Source organism: Hippopotamus amphibius, chromosome 16, assembly GCF_030028045.1.
Source record: "Hippopotamus amphibius kiboko isolate mHipAmp2 chromosome 16, mHipAmp2.hap2, whole genome shotgun sequence".
Classification (NCBI taxonomy): domain Eukaryota; kingdom Metazoa; phylum Chordata; class Mammalia; order Artiodactyla; family Hippopotamidae; genus Hippopotamus; species Hippopotamus amphibius.
In genome coordinates this window covers 61,022,437-61,044,706 of record NC_080201.1, presented here as the reverse complement: position 1 = coordinate 61,044,706, position 22,270 = coordinate 61,022,437, and the positions used below count along the sequence as shown (strand labels likewise).

Genomic DNA, 22,270 nt, shown 5'->3' with positions numbered 1-22,270 from the left:
CAGCACCATTGTTATTGAGACTACCCTTTCCCCTTTGTGTATCTTGATACTTTAGTGAATACATTTTACATATATGCAAAGGATTATTCCTGAGTATTGTTTCTTTACATTTGGTTTATGTGTCTGTTTATATCAGCACCACAACTTCTTGATTACTTTGTAATATGTTTTGAAATAAAAAGGAAGGCTCCCATCTTTCTTCTTGTTCAAGAGTTGGGCTGTTTGCGGTCTCTAGAATTGCCCTATGACTTTTAGCTTTTTTTTTTCTTTCTATTTTTTTCTTTCTGTTGCCATGGAGATTTTGATAATGAGCCCATTGAACCTGTAGAACAATTTGTACAGCTTGGATATTTTGAGTATTAAGTCTTCCAGTCCATGAGTACAGTTTGTTTTTCTATTTATTTTGTATCTTTTTGGGTTTCCTTTAGCAATGGTTAGTAGTTTTCAGTGTACAAGTCTTTCTTCTTGGCTAATTTATTCCTAAATATTTCATCCCTTTTTAATGGTATAGTAAATAAGATTGTTTTCTGTTTTTCTTGTGACATTGTTCATTGTATATAGAAATGCAACTGATTTTTGCATTTTGATTTTGTATGTGACAACTTTTCTAAGAATCTTTTTTGATATACCAGATTTCTTGTGGAATCTTTATGATTTTTGCATGTAAAACCTTGTCATCTAGGAAAGATGATAAATTTATTTTTTCAATTTGGATAACTTAGATATCTTTTTCTTATCTAATTTCTTTCTTTTTTTTTTTTTTCTTATCTAATTTCTCTGGCTAGGAGTTTCAGTACTTTGTTGAACAGTAGTGCAGAGAGTGTGCATCCTTGCTTTCTTCCTGATCTCAGAGGAAAAGGTTTCAGTCTATCCCCATTGTGAATAATGTTAGCTGTGCTTTTTTCATAAATCGCATTTATTATGTTGAGAGAATTTACTCTTTCTAGTTTGTTGACTGTTCTATCTTGAAAGTTTGTTGAATTTTGTAAAATGCTTTTTTCTGCATCAATTGATATGGTCCTATGTGTTTTTTTTTCCTTTAATCTGTTAATGTTGTATATCACATTAATTGATTTTTGTGTGTAGACTCCTCCTTGCTTTACATGAATAAAATTCACTCGGTCGTGATGTCAGATCTTTTTAATGTGATGTTGAAGTTGGTTTGCTTGTAGTTTGTTAAGGATTTTGCATCAATATTCACCAGGGGTATTGGTTTCTAGTTTTCCTTGTGTTTTTGTCTGGGTTTTGAATCAGAATCATGCTGGCTTCATAGAATGAGTTTGTCAGTGTTCACTCTTCAACTGTAATATTTTTAGCAGGATTGGTGGTATTTCTTATGTAAATTTTTGGTAGAATTTGGTCCTGGGTTTTTCTTTGTTTGAGGTTTTTTGATTATTTCTTGAATCTCTCTAGTTATAATTCTGTTCAAATTTTTTATTTCTTAATGATTAAAGTTTATTAGGTTGTATGTTTCTAAGAATTTACCTGTATCTTCTTGATTCTGTAATTAGTAGGCATTATTGTTCATAATACTTCCTTATCTTCCTTTAAAAACTTTCTTTGGGGTCAGTTGCCATCACTCCTCTTTCCTATCTGTTTTTAGTTATTTAAATCTTTTTTCTTTTTTCCTTAATCTAGCTAAGGGTTTTCCCACTCAGTTTTTTCAAGACACCAATTCTCAGTTTATTGATTTTTGTATTTTTCTACTCTCTATTTCTTTTATCTTTGGCCTAATCTTTCTTATTTATCTCTTTCCTTCTGCTCAGCTTGGGTTTACTTTGTTTTTCTTTTTCTACTTCCTGGAGTTGTAAAAACAGATTTTTTAAAAATTTTATTTTACTTTACTGTACTTCTCGTAATTTTAGCTATGTTGGGTCTTCATTGGGTCTTTGTTGCTGCTCACGGGCTTTCTCTAGTTGTGGCAAGCTGGGGCTACTGTTCGTTGTGGTGTATGGGCTTCTCAGTTGTTGCAGAGCTCGGGCTCTAGGCACATTGGCTTCAGTAGTTGTGGCACGCAGGTTGAGTAGTTGTGGCTTGCGGGCTCTAGAGCGCAAGCTCAGTAGTTGTGGTACATGGGCTTAGTTGCTTCGCGGCATGTGGGCTCTTCCTGGACCATGGCTTGAACCCATGTCCCCTGTATTGGCTGGCGGATTCTTAACCACTACATCACCAGGGAAGTCTTCCATTTTTCTTTTAGTAGCCTACTGTAGAATCATGTTGACAAACTAAATTGAGTACAGTGGATACATTTTCATTGTCTGAAAGATGCTGAAATACACGTGAATAAAAGGATAATAAAAAATAAAAAATTGTCCAAAAATCTATTGAGACAAATCCTCTCATTTCAGTTAATTTTTTTATAGATATGTATGTGCATGAGTGCATGGATGTGCAAGTTCGTGGTTTTGATAAAAGACATCATGATTTTAAAACTATAAATCTTTTTTTCAGTTGAAATTGTTTTCAGTATATTCCATGGCCTTGAATTTTTCTACAAAATCCTATTAATGGTTTAACTAGTAGTAAGATTACTAACAGGTTATGTGTATGTGCTTTTGTGTCCACATCTGTAATGACCTTTCATGCCATTCCATGTTCCTCACCTTGTAATTCTTTCAACTTTTCTCAGGGAACCCTCTGTCATTGTACCTTTTGTTTGTTTGTTTTAATTTTTTATTTATTGGCTGCACTGTGTCTTCGTTGCTGCACGAAGGCTTTCTGTAGTTGTGGTGAGCAGGGGCTACTCTTCATTGTGTTGTTTGGGCTTCTCAGTGTGGTGGCGTCTCTTGTTTCGGAGCATGGGCTCTTGGCTCACAGGCTTCAGTAGTTGTGGCTTAACGGGCTCTAGAGCACAGGCTCCGTAGTTGTGGTGCATGGCATGTGGGATCTTCATGGACCAGGGCTCAAATCCCTATACCCTGCACTGGCAGGCGGATTCTTAACCACTGCGCCACCAGGGAAGCCCTGTCTTTGTACTTTTAATGCTCTTTGTATTATTTAACTGCTTGGGTTTTTTTTGTTTTTGTTTTTTTTTTTTACTGTAAGAAACTTAATGATGAGCATGTTAATTCTCCTCAGGACACAAAGTGTTTCCACATTAATTAACTGCTTGATTCTTAAGCTTAGCTGCTGAGCACAACTCTCTGAGTTCAAGTGCTTGCTGTAACATTTCTTACCTTGTTGATCTGAGTCTAATTTCTCGGAGTGCCTGTGACAGTTTTTCTCCTCTGTGAGATGGGAACAGATCTTTCTTTAATGAGCTGCTATGTTGATGACAAGTTCTTGCCTGTAAAGTACTTATTTAGAGTAATGTTTAGAGTAACATTACTGTAATTCAGAGCAGTAGAAAGTGTTCATACACTTTCAGTCATTGTTGTTATCAATATAATGAAGATTTTGAGCTTTATGTTAAAAGCACTGTGGACTTTGTCATCTCATCTATATACTGAATCTCACTCAGTGTGTAGAACATAGTATCTTACACTTCTGCACAGACAATGCGGTGTTGAGTTTTACTTGTATGTGTTTCATGGATTTTCGACAATGATGAAAAATTCATATTTATTGGATGATCTCATAAAGGCTTATGAAAAAGCATAAGAAATTAAGATTAGAGATACGTAATTTCTCCAGATACCTCCAAATGGATTTGTTAGAATACATGCTTCAATGCAATGAATCCTTACCCCTTACTTCTCTTTTCCTTTTGTATGAAGTTGAGAACTCTTCATGGCCTGTTGGTGAAATGTGGTTTCGTTTCAGGAACCGTTGACGTTCGAGGATGTGGCCATCAAATTCACTCAGCAAGAGTGGGAATGCCTGGACCCTGCTCAAAGGGCCTTGTATGAGGACGTGATGTCGGAGACCTACAGGAACCTGATCTCCCTGGGTGAGGATAACTTCCCTCCAGAGCTGGGATCTGCCCTTGGGTATCTTTGCATTTTCCCTTGTGTGCCTCTTGGCAGGCCCTGGTATCTTTATCTGAAAGCCCTGTTGACTCACCCATGATGAGGTATCATGAGTTTAAACTGACCCTTTCTTCAGATGCTCTGCCTGTTTCACGTTACGTCAGGGGTTGTCCCAGAGCTTAATTATGTACAAAGCTCAATTGGCAAACTTTAAAAAAAATACCAGATTTCCCATTTTCTGCCTTTTGGCTTTTGACTCTGATTTTGGGAAGAGAGCTACATATCTATATGTTACATTGTTACCCATGCATTTACAAGGAGGCAGTGGATGAATTTGTGAAATATTTTTCCAGACCCACCTATAATGTCCTAACTCCGTAGCTGAACAAAGAGCTGTGATTTTAGGAAAACCATGGCTCTTTACATTTCTTTGTTCTGATAAGCCAGAATTTCTATTTCATTTTTTTTTCTTTTTTGAAAAAATTTTTGACTGCACCATGTGGCTTGTGGGAACTTAGTTCCCCGACCAGGGATTGAACCCGAGCCCCCTGCATTGGAAGCACAGTCTTAACTAGTGGACCGCCAGTTAAGTCCCAGAATTTCTACTTCTGTTCTGAATATTGTCTCCACATTGGAGCAAGAGAAAGAGCCTTGGACAGTGGGGAGAAATGTGAAAACAGCCGAAAGTACAATGTGTGGGGGTGTATCAAAAGTGTAAACAAAGATGGGTATCTCAGAAAGGCTGTCTCTTCTGTTTAGGGGTGTGGGGACAAGCAGGTGTATTGCATCTTCTGTGATTGGTACTTAGGAAAACGGTAAGGACAGTGGATGGAGAGATCCTCTTTTTGATCCTAAAGCCTGCAAGGGGAGCGTATGTGAATCTTTCAGGCCCTTAGTTTGGCATCTGTGGGTTGAGCACATGGTCCCATCTCCAGATCCTATAATACCTGACCCTCATACGTTGTGTTATTTTTACTCTTGTACTGCTCTACCTAATCTGGGAATGTCGACTCTTCCTGATTTTACATTCTGCTTAGTTTGTATGATTTTACCTCTTAAATTTCTTTGAAGTATACTACTAAGGTCTGAAGTTTTGCCTGGTTTCCTTCCTATGATAATCCACCTATATTTAACTGGCAACCTCTTGTGGAGTCCCTGTAGAGTGGGTTTACTGGGTAACAGAAAATTTTGATAGAGATGCTATTCTTCATATTTTGTAATACTTTCTTGCTCTGTACAGAGTAACCACGTGAAGCTACTCAGAGTGGTCAGTATGTTCTAAGATATGAGATAGAAGGTATCATGAGAGCCTGATTGATAAGTCCTTCCAGGTTTTTTTCTGGCTTTGGGGACTGTCACAAAATCCTGTCTCAAGGGCACTGTGACTATGTTGTTCATGTATCTCAATGATCATACATTTTAGCCTCTGTAAATGGTATGGGAATTTATTCCAGGACAACTTTGTCCAAGTTTACATCCTCTTATCTGTGTGCCTATTGGCTAAACTGTTGTTGATGCCACGTTTTTCATCACCTGTGTGCCATTGTTCATTCTACCTCAACAGCAAATTGTGAAGTGTCTTAAGGAGAGCACTTATGATGTGGAGTGATACCTTCAGTGATGAACCATAATTTAACACTGGTACTTTCATTTTGTACATTTCTGTGCATTATAAATGATTTTTTATTTTATCATTAGGTTCAAATTTCTACATTACTCTTGGTGGTGGTGTTTTATATTTGCAACACATGGGATGGTTGGTTGGGGAAGGGTTCCCATGGTATAATTGGTGATCAGGCCCTCTTAGAATCTTTATATATTCTCCATACTCATCTATTATCAGAAATATGATTTAGAGATATTTTCTATTTTACTGTTGGTTGTCTTTTCACACTGCACTTTAATGCACAGTTTAGTTTGATATAGTCCAATCTGTCTGCTTTTATTTTGTGGCCTGTGCCTTTGTTGTTATATCTGATAAACATTTGCAGGTCCAATGTCAGGAAACTTTTCCTGCATGTTTACTTCTAGGAGTTTTACACACTTGGGACTTAAGTTTAGGTCTTTGAACTATTTTGAGTTAATTTTTGTTTGTAGTGTAAGATAATGGTCCAAGTAAATTCTTTTGTTAGTAGGTATCCAGTTTTGTCAACACCTTTTGTTCCATAGACTGCCTTCCCCCATTAAGTAGTCTTTACAACTTGTGAAACATCCTTTAAACATCTAGAGTTTTTTGTTTGTTTTTTTAAGTATAGTTAATTTACAATGTTGTGTTAGTTTCAGGTGTACAGGAATTTACAGGATATTTAATATAGTTCCCTGAGCTATACAGTAGGTCCTTGTTTATTCTATATATAGTAGTTTGTATATGTTAATCCCAGACTCCTAATTTGTCTCCACTACGTCCCCCACCCCATCCTGCACTATCCCCTTTGGTAACCATAAGTTTGTTTTCTAACTCTGCTAGTCTGCTTCTGTTTCATAAATAAGTTCATTTGTATCACTTTTTTAGGTTCCACATATAAGTAATATATGATATTTGTCTTCCTCTGTCTGACTTCACTTAGTATGATAATCTGTAGGTCTGTCATCTTGCTGCAAAAGGCATTATTTCATTGTTTTTTATGACTGAGTAATATTCCATTGTATGTATGTACCAGATCTTCTTTATTCCTTCACCTATTGATGAAAATTTATGTTGCTTCCATGTCTTGGCTGGTGTAAATAGTGCTGTTATAAACATTGGGGTGCATGTATCTTTTCAAATTAGAGTTTTCATATTTTCTGGATATATGCCTAAGATTAGAATTGCTGGTTCATGTGATAACTATTTTTAGTTCTTTAAGGAACCTCCACAGTGTTCTCCCAAGTGGCTGTACCAATTTATATTCCTTCAGTGTAGGAGGGTTCCCTTTTCTCCACACCCTCTCAAGTATTTATTATTTGTAGACTTTTTAAAAAAAAATTTATTTCGGCTGCACTGGGTCTTAGTTGTGGCATGCAGGATCTTCACTGACACACGTGGAATCTTTAGTTGCAGTATGTGGACTCTTAGTTGCGGCATGTGGACTCTTTGTTGTGGCACTTAGGCTTCTTAGTTTTGGCTTGCGGACTTCTTATTTGTGGCACGTGGACTCTTAGTTTCGGCATTCATGTGGAATCTAGTTTCCCGACTAGGGATCGAACCTGGATCCCCTGCATTGGGAGTGCAGAGTCTCACCCACTTGACTACCAGGGAAGTCCCCTATTTGTAGAGCTTTTGATAGTGGTCATTCTGACCAGTGTGAGGTGATACTTTTTTGTGGTTTTGATTTGCTTTTATCTAATAATTAGTGACATTGAACATCCTTTCATGTGACTGTTGGCCATTTTTATGTCTTCTTTGGAGAAATATTTCTTTAGGTCTTTTGCAGAGTTTTTGCTTTTTTTTTTTTCTTCCATTTTTTTGATTTTTTTTTTTTAATATTAAGCTGTATGAACTATTTGTATATTTTGGAAATCAATCCCTTTTGGTAGCATTTGCAAATGTATTCTCCTAGTCCATAGGTTGTATTTGCATTCTTTTTATTGTTTGCTTTGCAAAAGCTTTTAAGTTTGATTAGGTCCCATTTGTTTGTTTTTGCTTTTATTTCTGTGTCTCTGGGAGACAGATCCAAAAAAATATTGCTGCAATTTATGCCAAAGAGTGTTCTGCCTTTGTTTTCCTCTAGGAGTTTTATAATATCTGGTCTTACATTTAGGTGTTTAATCCATTTTGAATTTATTTTTGTGTGTGGTGTTAGAGAATGTTCTAATTTCATTCTTTTCCATGTAGCTGTCCAGTTAACCCAGCATGACTTATTAAAGAGACTGTCTTTTCTCCATTGTATATTCTTTCCCCTTTTGTCATAGAATAATTGACTATAAGTGAGTGGGTTTATTTCTGGGCTTTCTGTTCTGTTCCTTTGATCTGCATTTCTGTTTTTGTGCCAGTACCATGCTATTTTGATGATTGTAGGTTTGTAGTATCATCTGAAATCAGGGAGCATGATTCCTCCAGCTCCATTCTTCTTTCTCAAGATTGTTTTAGGTGTTTGGGGTCTTTTGTGTTTTCCTACAAATTTAAAAATTTTTTGTTCTAGTTCTATGAAAAATGCCATTGTTAATTTGATAAGGATTGCATTGAATATGTAGATTACCTTGGGTAATACGGTCATTTTAACAGTGTTGCTTCTTCCAATCCAAGAACGTGGCATATGTTTACATCTGTTTATGTCATCTTTGTTATCTTTCATCAGCGTCATAGTTTTATGAGTACAGTTCTTTTGCCTCCTTAGGTAGGTTTATTCCTCCAAATGTTATTCTTTTTGATGAGATGGTAAATGGGATTGTTTCCTTAATTTCACTTTCTAATATTTCATGGTTAGTGTATAGAAATGCAATGGATTTCTGTATATTTTGTATCCAGCAACTTTACCCTGTTCATTGAAGAGGTCTAGTAGTTATCTGGTGGCATCTTTAGCGTTCTCTGTGTGTAGCATAATGTCATCTGCATACACTGACAGTTTTATTTCTTCTTTTCCTATTTGGAGTCCTTTCATTTCTTTTTCTTTTCTGATTGCAGTGGCTAGGATTTTCAAATATATGTTGAATAAAAATGGCAAGAGTGGACATCCTTATCTTATTCCTGATCAATATGTATGTTTCCATTGCCATTTCGTTAATTGTTTTGGATTTGTTTTTGTAGGTCTTTTTGTCCCTTTTTTTCTTCTGTTGTCTTTTCTTGTAATTTGATGCATATCTTTAGTGTTATGTTTGGATTTCTCTTTCTTTTTTGTGTATATATGTATTAGAGATTTTTCTGTTACCATGAGGTTTTTATGTACTAGTATATATGTTTATGTGCTTGTTTTAAGTTGCTGATCTTAAATGTATTTATTATTTATTTATTTATTGGCTGCGTTGGGTCTTTGTTGTTGTGTGTGGGCTTTCTCTAGTTGTGGAAAGCAGGGGCTACTCTTCGTTGCAGCACACAGGCTTCGTTGCAGTGGCCTCTTTTGTTGAGGAGCATGGGTTCTAGGTGCATGTGCTTCAGTAGTTACAGCATGTTGGCTCAGTGGTTGTGGCATGTGGGCCCTAGAGTGCACAGGCTTCAGTTGTTGTGGAGTGCGAGCTCAGTAGTTGTGGCTCATGGGCTTAGTTGCTCCGCAGCATGTGGGATCTTCCCAGACCAGAGATCAAACCTGTGTCACCTGCATTGGCAGGCGGATTCTTAACCACTGTACCACCAGGGCAGTCCCTCATATGCATTTTAGATACCTTGCATTTGTACTTTCCTTTCCGCATGATTGCTGTTTTGATATTTTACATCCATTTGTTTTGTATATCCCTTAACTGTTCATTGTGGATACAGATGATTTTACTACTTTTGTCTTTTAACCTACCTACTAGTTTTGTGTGTGGGTGACTTTTTGCCTTTATTGTATGTTTGCCTTTACCAGTGAGCATTTCCATTTCATAATTTTCTTGTTGTAGTTGTGACCTTTTCCCACTAGAGAAGTTCCTTTAGCATTTGTTGTAAATTTGGTTTGGTGATGTTGATTTCTTTTAGCTTTTTTTTGTCTACCAAGTTTTTGATTTCCATCAAATCTGAAGGAGAACTTTGCTGGGTACAGTAGTCTTGGTTGTAGATTTTTGTTTCTCATCACTTTAAGTATATTGTGCCACTGCCTTCTGGCTTGCAGAGTTTCTTCTGAAAAATCAGATGATAACCTTATGGGAGTTCTCTTGTATGTTATTTTTTGTTGCTTTTGCTTGTTGCTTTTAATATTCTCTATCTTTAATTTTTGTCATTTTAATCAGAATATGTCTTGGTGTTTCCTTTCCCAGGTTAGAGAAGTTTTCAACTATTAGCTTTTCAGATATTTTTGTTACCATGTAGAGCTAAATCGGACTCCACATTAGATCTGTTTCTTTGTCTTTAACCTTTGCTTTTTGTTGCTTTTGTTATTGTAATCATACATGATGGCCTGCCTCAGGGAATACTGCCCCTCTGCTTGAATGTTAAACTAAAGTTCTTCTGTTCAGTTCACAGGCAAACAAATCTGCCCTGCCAACCTGTGTGAATGGCTAAAATTAACATATCCCCTCACTGAGGCTGGTTATTCCTGGAGTTCTTTTGTAAGACTGATGGCTCTTTAACTTTACTTCCTCACAGCCTCTCCCTCTCTATTCTGCCCTTTTACGTTACTTCCTTACCACCTCTCCCTCTCTGATTCTGTAAAACAAACTGGCATCCAGACCCCAATAAGATGGTTTTTTGAAGACACTAGTCTGCCATCTTCTCAGTCTGCTGGCTTTCCGAATAAAGTCGTATTCCTTGCCTCAGCACCTTGTCTTCAGTTCATTAGCCTGTCGTGCAGCGAGCACAGCGAGCTTGGACTTGGTAACATTTTCTCAAGCCCTTTCTCTCTTCTCCTTCTGGGAACCCTATACTGCAAATGTTAGCACACTTGCTGTTGTTCCAGATGTCTCTTAAACTGATCTCATTTCTTTTTATTCTTTTCTTTTCTTCCCCCTTGGTGGCAGCGATTTCCCCTACTCTGTCTTCCAGCTCAGTGATCCATTATTCTGCCTCATTTCATATACTATTAATTGCTCCTAGAGTATTTTTTATTTCAGTTACTGTGTTTTTCAATTCTATTTGGTGGTTATAAATAATTTCTAAGTCTGTTAAAAATGTCTCATTTCTCACTGTGTGCATCCATCTTTACGATTCTTACTGTGAACTCTTTCTTGAGTAGTTTTCCTGTGTCCATGACACTTGGTTCTTCTTCTGGGATTTTATTTTGTTCCTTCATCTGAGACATATTTCTCTGTCACCTAATTTTGTCTAAATTGCCGTTTGTATTTTATGTATGTGGTAGGTTAGTTACGTTTCTCAACCTTGGAGAAGTGGCCCTCTGTAGGAGACATCCTGTGCATCTCAGCAGTGCACTCCACTCTCTGTCACCTACGGACCAGGGACTATCTGGTCCCCAGGTAGTGTGTGGTCTTTGTTTGCAGACTTGGTCTATAGGCTGCAGAGACTGTAGTTTTCTTACTTCTGTGTCTGTCCCCTGGTAAGTGAAAGCTGGTCTAGAGGCTTGTGCAGACTTCCTTGTGGGAGGGTCAGGTGCCTGGTCACTGGTGGGTGATGCTGGATCTTTGCCCTCTGATGTGTAGGGCCCTCTGGTGTCTAGAGGCATGTGTAGGAGTAGCTGAGGACTCAGGAAGTCTTTAGACAGCCTGTCTGCTGATGGGTGGGACTGTGTGTCCCTGCCTAGTTTATTGTTTGGTCTGAGAGGTTCGCAGCACTGCAGCCTACAGGGTCTTGGGTGAGGCCAGGTCTTGGTACCAGGATGTCAGCCTCCAGCAGAGCTTACACAGATGAATGTTCCCTGATATGTCCACCACCAGTGTCTATGTCCCCTGGCCATGCCACAGATGCCACCTGCCTCCCCTGGAGATCCTCTAAGACCAGCAGGTAACTCTGGCCCATGCTCCTATGATGTTACTGCTTTTGCCCTTGGTCCAAGTGCATGTGAGATGTTTTTGTATGGTCTTGCTTTTAGAGTGGTCTCCATTTCCCCCAATCCTGTGGAACTCCTGCAGTCAAGCCCCCCTGGCCTTTTAAGCCAAGTGCTCTGAGGACTCCTCTTCCTGGGCCTGGACTGCCCCACATGGAACTCACAACTTTCGCTCCTGTGGGAAAACCTCTGTAATATAATTATTCTCCAGTTTGTGGGCTGCCTACCCAGAGGGCATATGATTTGATTATATGGCCAATCTGCCCCTCCTTCTGTCTGGTTGTGGTTCTTTCTTTAGTTGTTGAAGATCTTTTCTGGTAGGTTCTAGTTCAGTGGTTACTCTGCAGTCGGTTGTGATTTTGGTGTGCTCGTGAAAAGAGGGGAACTTAGGGTCCTTCTCTGCCATCTTGGCCACTATCCCACAAGAGTTTTTTTTCTTTTTTTATAAATTTATTTATTTCATTGGCTGTGTTGGGTCTTTTTTTTTTTGCTGTGCGTAGGCTTTTTAGTTGCGGTGAGTAGGGGCTACTCTTTGCTGTGGTGTGCAGGCTCTTCATTGCTGTAGCTTCTCTTGTTGCAGAGCATGGGCTCTAGGCGTGTGGGCTTCAGTAGTTGCAGCACTTGGGCTCAACAGTTGTGGCTCACGGGCTCTAAAACGCAGGCTCAATAGTTGTGGCACACGGGCTTAGTTGCTCCACGGCATGTGGGATCTTCCTGGAGCAGGGATCGAACCTGTGTCCCCTGCATTGGCAGGCGGATTCTCAACCACTGCACCACCTAGGAAGCCCAAGAGTTTTTTTTCTTAAGTCTCTGTTCTATTCCAGCAGTCTGTCTGTCTATCTATATGCCAGTACCACACTGTTTTGATTAGTATAACTGTGGAATAAGTTTTGAAATAAAGAAGTGTGATACAAGTTAGTTTTTTTCAAGCTTGTTTTTGTTACTCATTTTCTCCTGAGACTCCATAGGAATCATAGGATGGATTTATCTGTTTCTTCAGGAAAACACTGCTGGGATTTCACTAGGGAATGATTTGAATATAATGATCACTTTGGGTAGTATTGACATCATGACAGTATTGACTTTCAGTCCATGCACTTGGGATGTCTTTGCATTTATTTTTGTCTTTTCTAAAATTTTCAACAGTCTTTAGTTTGCAGTATACATATCTTTACCTTCTTGTATAATGTTACATCTAACTTATTTTATTTTTCTAATTTCCTTGTAAATGGAATATTTTTCTCTTTTTCTTTTTTGGTGGTTTTTTTTTTTTTAAGTTTGATTGATTGATTGATTTTTTGGCTGTGTTGGGTCTTTGTTGTCACATACAGGCCTTCTCTAATTGCAGCCAGCAGGGGCTACTCTTCATTGTGGTGTGTGGGCTTCTCATTGCTGTGGCTTCTCTTGTTGCGGAGCATGGGCTCTAGGCACGCAGGCTTCAGTAGTTGTGGCACGTGGGCTCAGTATTTGTGGCACAGGGGCTTAGTTGCTGCAGTGTATGGGATCTTCCCGGACTAGGGATTGAACCCGTGTCTTCTGCATTGGCAGGCAGATCCCTAACCACTGAGCAACCAGGGAAGTCCTGGTTGTTCTTTTTTTTAAATTCATTTATTTATTGTCTGCGTTGGGTCTTCGTTGCTGCACGTGGGCTTTCTCTAGTTGTGGAGAGCAGGGGCTACTCTTCATTATGGTGCACGGGCTTCTCATTGTGGTGGCTTCTCTTGTTGTAGAGCATGGGCTCTAGGTGTGCAGGCTTCAGTAGCTGTGGCACATGGGCTCAATAGTTGTGACTTGCAGGCTCTAGAGCACAGGCTCAGCAGTTGTGGCACATGGTTTGCTCCGTGGCATCTGGAATCTTCCTGGAGCAGGGATTGAACCTGTGTCCCCTGCATTGGCAGGCTAATTCTCAACCACTGTGCCACCTGGGAAGCCCTGGTTGTTTGTTTTTTTTTTTAATTAATTTATTTATTTACTTATTTTATTGGCTGTGTTGGGTCTTTTCTGCTGTGTGCGGGCTTTCTTTAGTTGCAGTGAGTCGGGGCTACTCTTCGTTGTACTGCGTGGGCTTCCCATTGCCGTGGCTTATCTTGTTTCAGAGCTCAGGCTCTAGGCACATGGGCTTCAGTAGTTGCAGCACATGGGCTCAATAGTTGTGGCTCATGGGCTCTAAAGTGCAGGCTCAATAGTTGTGGTGCACAGGCTTAGTTGCTCCGCAGCATGTGGGATCTTCCTGGAGCAGGGCTTGAATCCGTGTCCCCTGCATTGGCAGGTGGATTCTTAACCACTGTGCCACCTAGGAAGCCCCCTTGGTTGTTCATTTTTAATGTTCACAAACAAAATTGAATTTTGTATGTTGATTTTATATCTTGTAATTTTTAGAACACTGAAAATTTTCGCAGGTATTTTCTGCAGAATATTCAGGGTTTTCTATATTAGATCATGTCATTTGTATACAGAGATGATTTCACAGCCTTTTGCTATTGGGATATCTATTATCTAGTTTTCTGCCTATGTATTCTTCCTGGGACTTAAAGTAATACGCTTTTACAAATATCGAGAGCAGGTATTCTTGTCTTGTTCTGATCTTAAAGGTAAAGTCATCCTTTTCCCCATTGAGTATGGTGATAACTTTGAGTAACTGCTCCGTTGCAGGATATTTTCTAGCATAGGCTTCTACCCTTTCTTAATAAAGAATATACATCACATTTTATGATGTTAAACCCAAATTTGTATGCCTGTTCCTCATTGGAATTAGAAGCAGAGGAATGTGTTATTAGTTGAGGAGGCACCAACCAGGAAATTGGGAGACCTGGCCTTGCCTCAGATCCATCTTCCTGGCTTGCCAGTGTGTAAGATTTTTAAAGAGAAAAGGAGAGAGCAGAGGGGAGTGTCTGTGATCCCAGCTTCCCCATAAGATCTCAACAGACTCTTTATTTAGCTGCATTGGGTCTTTGTTGTGTGTAGGCTTTCTCTAGTTGTGATAAGCGGGGGCTACTCTTTGTTGCAGTGTGTGGGCTTCTCATTGCGGTGGCGGCTTCTCGTTGTGGAGCAGAGGCTCTAGGTGCATGGGCTTCAGTAGTTGCAGCACGCAGGCTGAGTAGTTGTGGCACAGAGGCTTAGTTGCTCTGCTGCATATGCAGTCTTCCAGGACCAGGGATTCAACCCATGTCGCCTACATTGGCAGGCAGATTCTTAACCACTGCGCCACCAGGGAAGTCCCTCAGCTGCAGGATTTTGAGAACCACGTTGTGACTTCCTTTCTGATTATTCTGTATGTTCCTGCAAAGCAGTTTCTGAATCACAGTCTTGTGATCCCTTAACTTCCTTCTAGGAGAGAGCAAAAGTAATAGTTAAGGCATCGTATTATTTACTTAGAGCCAAATGTGACTGGTTAAGAATTTCACTTCTCACTTGACACTCTGGTGTCATCAATTTTTAAGTCCTCTTGGCGTAGCTGGTTGAAGCCACAGTTTGGGATCATAAATCAGGGTATCACTTTAAGCTACCAATCATGGAAATGATGAAATTGGACTTGCTTTTCCTGTGTTTCTGTATTCTCTCAATTCCCTAACTAGTAACTGCTCGAATCTGCTCTTTTGAACTCAGGAAAAGTCTAGAGACCAAAGCCTTTTAACAAACAGGGGGCCTGAGAGGCTTTTGTAACCAGGAAGGCTCTGCAGAGTCCTGTTCGGTTTCATTCCCCTCCTTTTCTTTGATACTGCTCAATCTTGAGATAGACGTGTGGAAAAAGAAACGGAATAAAATTTTCAATAGAGGGGTTAATCAGACTCAGCAGGAGAACTCAGATTTAAGGCAACTTGCTTTTCAAAATCATGGTCTTCTATTGTACTGGAGGGTTGATTCAGTATCTTTCATCTGCATATGTGTACAGAAGAGACTCATTCATGTCCTTTAGATGGCATTTTCCTGGTTTTTCTTTCTGACTTCTGCTAATAAAATTCATGCTCTTTATGATTTGACTTTATCTGCATTATATCTTGTATGCTTTTCATTTGCAATTTTTTTCAACAACATTGTGTCTGACCCTAGTCAATAAATATACACAATGCTCACTTTTTATTTGTAGTGTTTTGGAGCCATTAAACCTGATAATTAAGGATACTGCATAAGTAGGGATTGCTCTATTACTGGTTGTTAGATAACTGGAGAATATTTTATGTCTTAATTTATAAACGTCATTTATAGATGATAGTCTTTTAGCATGTGTTATGCAATACAGTTACACGTACTACTTTTTTTTTAATCTTTTTTTAAAGAAATTTATTTATTTATTTATTTATTTATTTTATTTATGGCTGCGTTGGGTCTTTGTTGCTGCACATGGGCTTCCTCTAGTTGCTGCGAGCGGGGGTTAACTCTTCATTGTGGTGCGCAGGCTCCTCATTGTAGTGGCTTCTCTTGTTGTGGAGCACGGGCCCTAGGCATGTGGGCTTCAATAGTTGCAGCACATGGGCTCAATAGTTGTGGCTCACGGGCTCTAGAGCACAGGCTCAATAGTTGTGGCGCATGGGCTTAGTTGCTCTGTGGCGTGTGGAATCTTCCCAGAGCAGGGCTCGAACCCGTGTCCCCTGCATTGGCAGGTGGATTCTTTACCACTGCGCCACCTAGGAAGACCTGTACTACTTGTTAATGTTGTAAAATGCCTTTTCTTTTTGAGTTCTATAGCAGAGATTTAGAAAAATGTATTGTTTCTTAAAACTTGTTTTATCAAATTCTTCATTTTCTCTATTCTGTATTTGTTTTACAAATCTAAATAGCCAATTAGTTAGATTGTTAATTGGATAAGTTTTGTTTTGGATTATTTCCAGATACATTATATTGTCTGTTTTTTATAATTTATTTATGTACAGTAAGTATCCAGAATACATTGCCAGTATATTTTTCTCCTAAATTATTAGGCAGCAGTATGTGTACTGTTGATTGGTATGTTCTTAGGGATGATAGTAGAAATATACTCTTTCTTTCATAGCTGACATGAGTTTGTCCAATATGAGTGTTTTTGTCATACAGTGTTTAAAACTCGGCTACCTTAAAATAAATTTGGATTTATATTATCATGCTTTCTTAAGAATTCTATTCCTTTAGTGGTTTTAAAAATTTAAGGTCATGATTGGGGCGTTTCATAACTCTCATTGATTATGGTAAGTATTAGTTTTGGTATAATGTCATATGTTCAACATGAGACATATATTTTTGAATTATAGTGAATGGGATACCTATGGTTCTTTATATCTTGTAGATATCTCTCCTATACATGTGATCAAGCAATTACAACCCAAAGCGAACAGTGATAAAGGAGAAGTATTCCAAACACTGATGTTGGGAAGACCTGAAAGCTATGAAATCAAACATTGTCACCTCAGGGAAATGCTGGAAAATATGTACGACTCTGAGTGTCAGTGGAGAGATGACGAAAGAAATTACAAAGGAATGCCTGTAACGTATAACAGAAATCTGACTAATAGAAGAGATCAACATGGTGGAGGGGATGCAGAAATCAAGCCCTTTGGAAACAGGATTGGATTAAACGTTCCAGATAAAATGCAGATGTTTCAAATTGATGGGATAATTTCTGAATGTTATGATATTGAGAGGTCTATCAGCAGTAGTTTCTCATTTGTACCACTTCAAAGAATTCCTCGTAGTGTCCAAACCAATGTTTCTAATGTATATAGGAATGATTTTATGCATCCTTCAGTGATGACACAAGACCTTAAAGCACACAGGGAAAGACCTTATAAATGCAATGAGTGTGGGAAAGCCTTTCTTAAGGGCTCAAACCTCATTAAACATCAGACCATCCATACAGGGGAGAAATTACATGAATGTGATGTACGTGACAAATTCTTTGCTCAAAGTTCACAGCTTGCATGTCATAGGAAAATTCATCCTGGAGGGAAATGTTACACGTGTAACGAGTGTGGCAAAACCTTTAGTGATGGCTCCACCCTTGCCAGACATCAGATAATCCACCCAGAAGCAAACTTACATAAATGTGGTGTATGTGGTAAAACCTTTGGTCAAAATTCATACCTTGTACGTCATCAGAATATTCATGCTGGAAAGAGAAGTTACCAATGTAATGAGTGTGGCAAAACCTTTACTGACAGCTCAAACCTCAGTAGACATCAGAAAATTCATACAGGAAAGAAATTATATAAATGTGATATATGTGAGAAAGTCTTCAGCCGAAATGCACACCTTGCTGGTCATCGGAGGATTCATACTGGAGAGAAACCTTACAAATGTAATGAGTGTGGCAAGCTCTTTAGTCAACATTCACATTTCATAAGTCATAAGAGATTTCATACTGGAGAGAAACCTTACAAATGTAATGAGTGTGGCAAGGCCTTTAGTGAAAAGGCAATCCTTTTAAGTCATCAGAGAGTTCATACTGGCGAAAAACCTTACAAATGTGATGAGTGTGGCAAGGTCTTTAGTCAAAAATCACATCTTCGACTTCATTGGAGAATACATACTGGAGAGAAACCTTTCAAATGTAATGAGTGCGGCAAGTTCTTCAGTCGAAACTCACACCTTACAAGTCATCGGAGAATACATATAGAGAAACCTTTTAAATGTTTTGAGTGTGGAAAAGCCTTTACTCAGGTCTCAACCCTCACTAAACATCAGAAAGTCCATACGTGAGAGAAATTGTGTAAGTGTGATATATGTGGGAAGGTCTTCAAAATTCACACCTAACTGTTGTTAAGGTAATTCATACGATGGAGAAACCATACAGATAATCAGTGTGGAAAAGCTTTTGTGCATTAAGTCTCACTTATATCAGATTATTCATACCAGAGAGACACCTTACAAATGTAGTGAGTGTGTGGCAAATTCTTGAGTGTGCTTTCAAGCCAAACTTAGCATTAGGTGATCCATACTGGTTAGAGCACTTAAAAATATAATGAAGGTGGCATTGTTTTAGGAGGCCTTCACATCTTAGGCTTCATGAGAAGATTCATGCTGGATAGAAGCCAGATAAATGTATTTAGTATAGTCAGGCCTTTAGAAAATGAGTTCATTCTAGGAAGATGCCTCACCAGTGCCATGAATGTGAAAAAGCTGTTCTTACAGTTCACATCTCCCCAGTATTCAGGTAATCCACACTGGTCAGAATGTTACAAATGTACTAAATTTTGCAACACTTTTAGATTGTGCCTTAAACTCAGGGATCACCAGATACTTCATACTTTAAAATGCAGCAAGTATGTCAAAAGTTAAATTATTGCTCACTCATCATTAGATGTCAGAATATTTATCCTGGAGAAAACCCACAGAAATGTAATGTATGTGGCAGGGGTCTTACCCAAAAGTCACAAGATAGGAATATACTGGAGCCATACCTCCCAAATGCGGAGGTTGTGGGAAAACCTGTACCTTGGGTTCAAGTACTCAGCAATTGTAGAAAGTCCATGTTGAAGAGAAGCTATGGAAATGTGTGAATAGAGACTTTATCCAGGCCTCACAGTGCACTAGGCTTCAGAGTACACATCTTTGAGAGAAACCACAGAAAGTAATATGTGTCCTAAGGACTGTACTTGAAGATCAAAACTGAAATACAGAGGATTTATGTTGGAGAGCAGGCTTTCAAATGTAATGAATGTTGTAAAGTTTTACATCAAGTATCCACACCTTTGGTGTAATGACAGAATTCTTATGGGTCAGAAAGTATACACGTGGAAAAACTTCATGAAACAGTGCGTCCTTGGGGTTTACCAAAGAACTCATATCTGGGACAGTCCTTACAAGCGTAATGAATTTGGTGAATTTTTTGAGCAGTTCTTAAAACAGACGACACATCAGAGAATGTATACCAGGAATAAATAAATCTTTAGTTCTCTGAAGTTAACCTGAGATATACTGCAGAATCATTACAAGTCACAACATGTTAAAACTTATGACATGGTGTGTATATGAGAGGGAAAAGGACGTGTGTGAAAATGGCTGATTATCTTCAGTATATTAAAATTTAATTATTTGAATTTTCTTGAAAAGGCTACTTACTATTTATGCTTTTCAACTTAAAGTTTGAAGTAACAGGAAAGAACAAATCTGACTCTAGGGACTTCCCTGGTGGCGCAGTAGTTAAGAGTCTGCCTGCCAATGCAGGGGACACAGGTTTGATCCCTGGTCTGGGAAGATCCCACATGCTGCAGAGCAGCCAAACCCATTCACCACAAGTACGGAGCCTGCACTCTAGAGCCTGCGAGCCACAGCTGTTGAGCCTGCATGCCACAACTAGTGAAGCCCACACACCTAGAGCTCATGCTCTGCAACAAGAGAAGCCACTGAACTGAAAAGCCTGCGCACTGCAACGAAGAGTAGCCCCTGCTCTCCGCAACTAGAGAAAGCCCGTGCACAGCAACAAAGACTGAATGCAGCCAGTAAATAAACTGATTTAAAATATGTTAAAATCTGAGTATATTGGACCTTTTACTTTTACTTTAACATTTGTATTCTCTTGCTTTTGCTACAGATTAATCACTAAAGGAATATTGCCTATAAGGTTAAATTATACATAATGGGCCATCTTTGGGAATCCTGCTTCCTGTGTAATTCATTTTAAACTAAAATACCTTTGTTTACCTCATGGGAAAGCTGTCCAGGTTCACCTGTGAATGGCATCAAGAAAGAAGAAATTAAAACATCCCCTCAGGAGTCTGACTGGAACCAGGACTTTACTCCCTCCTCTTTTAGTATAAAAGAAGTCCAGGTTTAACTCAGAGAAGATGATTGTTTGGGACAGTAGTCCACCATCTTCTGGGTCTGCTGGCTTTCTGAATAAAGTCATTATTCCTTGCCCCAGCAACTAGTCTCTCAGTTTATTGGCTTGGCCTTGTTAATGTGTTGATCATATGCATTTGTTACAGGCCTTTCATGATGGTCTCTGGAAAGAAATCAGTAAGATGAGGTGGCTGACTTCATTAGATGTGGTTCATTCACATCCATGTTCCCTGGAAAAAACAGAACCCTGAATTATCAAATTGAATAGGGTGTGAATGAGCATCAGGGAGGAGCAGAGAATAACGTAAAACCAGGACATGAATCATCGTACTTATTACATTCAGGGTGCCCTTCTGTAGATAGTCCACAGTGGGTTACAGGGCAGAATGCTCTACCAGCTGACCTTGAACAGAGCAGGCAGGATATTAAGGTACTGGGCTTTTCATGGGAGGAGAGTGACAGGTTGCTAGGGACTGATTATGTGGTAGGAACAATGCTCAGGAAAAGTTGGTCACCTTCTCCATTAGATGGTAATAACTTGTATGTATGATTAAAGAAAAATTAGTCTTATTTTTGGAAACTGAAGACAGAGCAATTATTTTGAGCATTAAATTTAATCAGAACCAGAATAATATGTGTAAATGTATGATTCACATTTAACTGCTGCCATTACCGTTTGCTAATGTTGTATTCAAAGAACTACATTCTGAATGTATCATGGGTCTCCTGTTTTAATTAATAAAATCACTTTTGTCATAACCCTGGTTGAATCATGTTTTTCCATCAACACAGTTTTGTCTTGTCTTGATACTTTATAACAGCAGATAAGAATGCACCATTAGGCTCTCAGGTTTGAAAGAATCTATAACAATTTCTTTCTAATGTGGAATGAAACAGCATACAATTTGGGGGTTACATACTCGTAATGCTATAATGCAAACACCATAGCAGTGCATTTCAGCCTTACTTCCATTAATGTGGAAAAATTGAATCAAATAAATTTAAAGATCTAATTGGCTTTATTGAATGATTGATGCATTGGGCAGCGACCCACCTGGTAAATAAAGAGGTGCTCCAAGGAGCTGTAGAAAGTGGAAAAGCACATGATGTTGAGCATATTTTCCTGTGCATCTTGAATTTGTATCTATGATAGATTGTTGGTTTGTGCTGACTGTGAAGTTTTATATAGATGTGGGGCTCTCTGCACTTCCTGGACTTGGGTGACTGTTTCCTATCCCATGTTAGAATGGTTTTCAGCTAATATCTCCTTAAATATTTTCTAAGGCCCTTGCTCTCTCTTCTTTCTGGGACCAGTATAATGCAAACATTAGAGTGCTTGTTGTTGTCCCAGAGATGTCTTAAAATATCCTTCTTTTATTCTTTTTTCTGTTCAGTGGTGGTCTTCCAGCTCACTGATTAATTCTTCTGCCTCATTTAGCCTGTTATTGATTCCTTGTAGTGTATTTTTCTTTTCAGTTACTATATTCTTCAGTGCTCTTTGGTTGTTATTTATATTTTCTAAGTCTTTCTTAAATACTTCTCATTTTTCAGGCTGTGCATCCGTTCTCCTCTCGAGTTCTTTTTGATCATTACTCTGAACTCTTTTTTCAGCTAGATTTCCTATCTCCACAACACTTAGTTGTTCTCCTGGGGTTTTGTCTTGTTCCTCCATCTGAAACATATTCCTTGGTTATGTCATTTTGTCTAAATTGCTATTTATATTTTTATATATTACATTTCTTGATGTTGGAGTAGTGGCCCTCTGTAGGAGATGTCCTATGTGCCCCTCTTGTCACCCAAGGTCAGAGGCCAGCTGATCTCAGGGTAGTGTCTGGCCTGTATTTGCGGATTTGGTTTGCAGGCTGTGGGACTATAGATTTCTTGCCTGGTACGTGAGGCTGGTCTAGAGGCTTGTGCCTGCTTACTGGTGATTGCACCTGGGTCTTGGCCCTTTGACAGGCAGGGTTACGTCTAAGGGTACATATGGAGGTGGCAGTGGGCCCAGGAAGCCTTTAGGCAGCCTGTCAGCTGATTGGTGGGGCTGTATCCCCTGCCAGTTGTTTG

At 39.0% G+C, this 22,270-nt stretch overlaps 1 protein-coding gene across 3 annotated transcripts in view; it reads left to right on the top strand.

Moving 5' to 3' along the window:
- LOC130838429 (zinc finger protein 160-like) overlaps nucleotides 1-22,270 on the top strand; it is a 65,801-nt gene that overhangs the window by 8,098 nt on the left and 35,433 nt on the right. For 2 of the 3 annotated variants that reach the window (XM_057711510.1, XM_057711509.1), the window contains 2 exons: nucleotides 3,763-3,889; nucleotides 16,716-20,940. In XM_057711510.1, coding sequence (XP_057567493.1) covers nucleotides 3,856-3,889; nucleotides 16,716-18,124 — 1,443 coding nt within the window. In that variant the 5' untranslated portion in view covers nucleotides 3,763-3,855 and the 3' untranslated portion in view covers nucleotides 18,125-20,940. Of the gene's footprint in view, nucleotides 1-3,762; nucleotides 3,890-16,715; nucleotides 20,941-22,270 lie in introns of those variants that run through there. The other variant, XR_009049665.1, reaches the window with a different exon arrangement.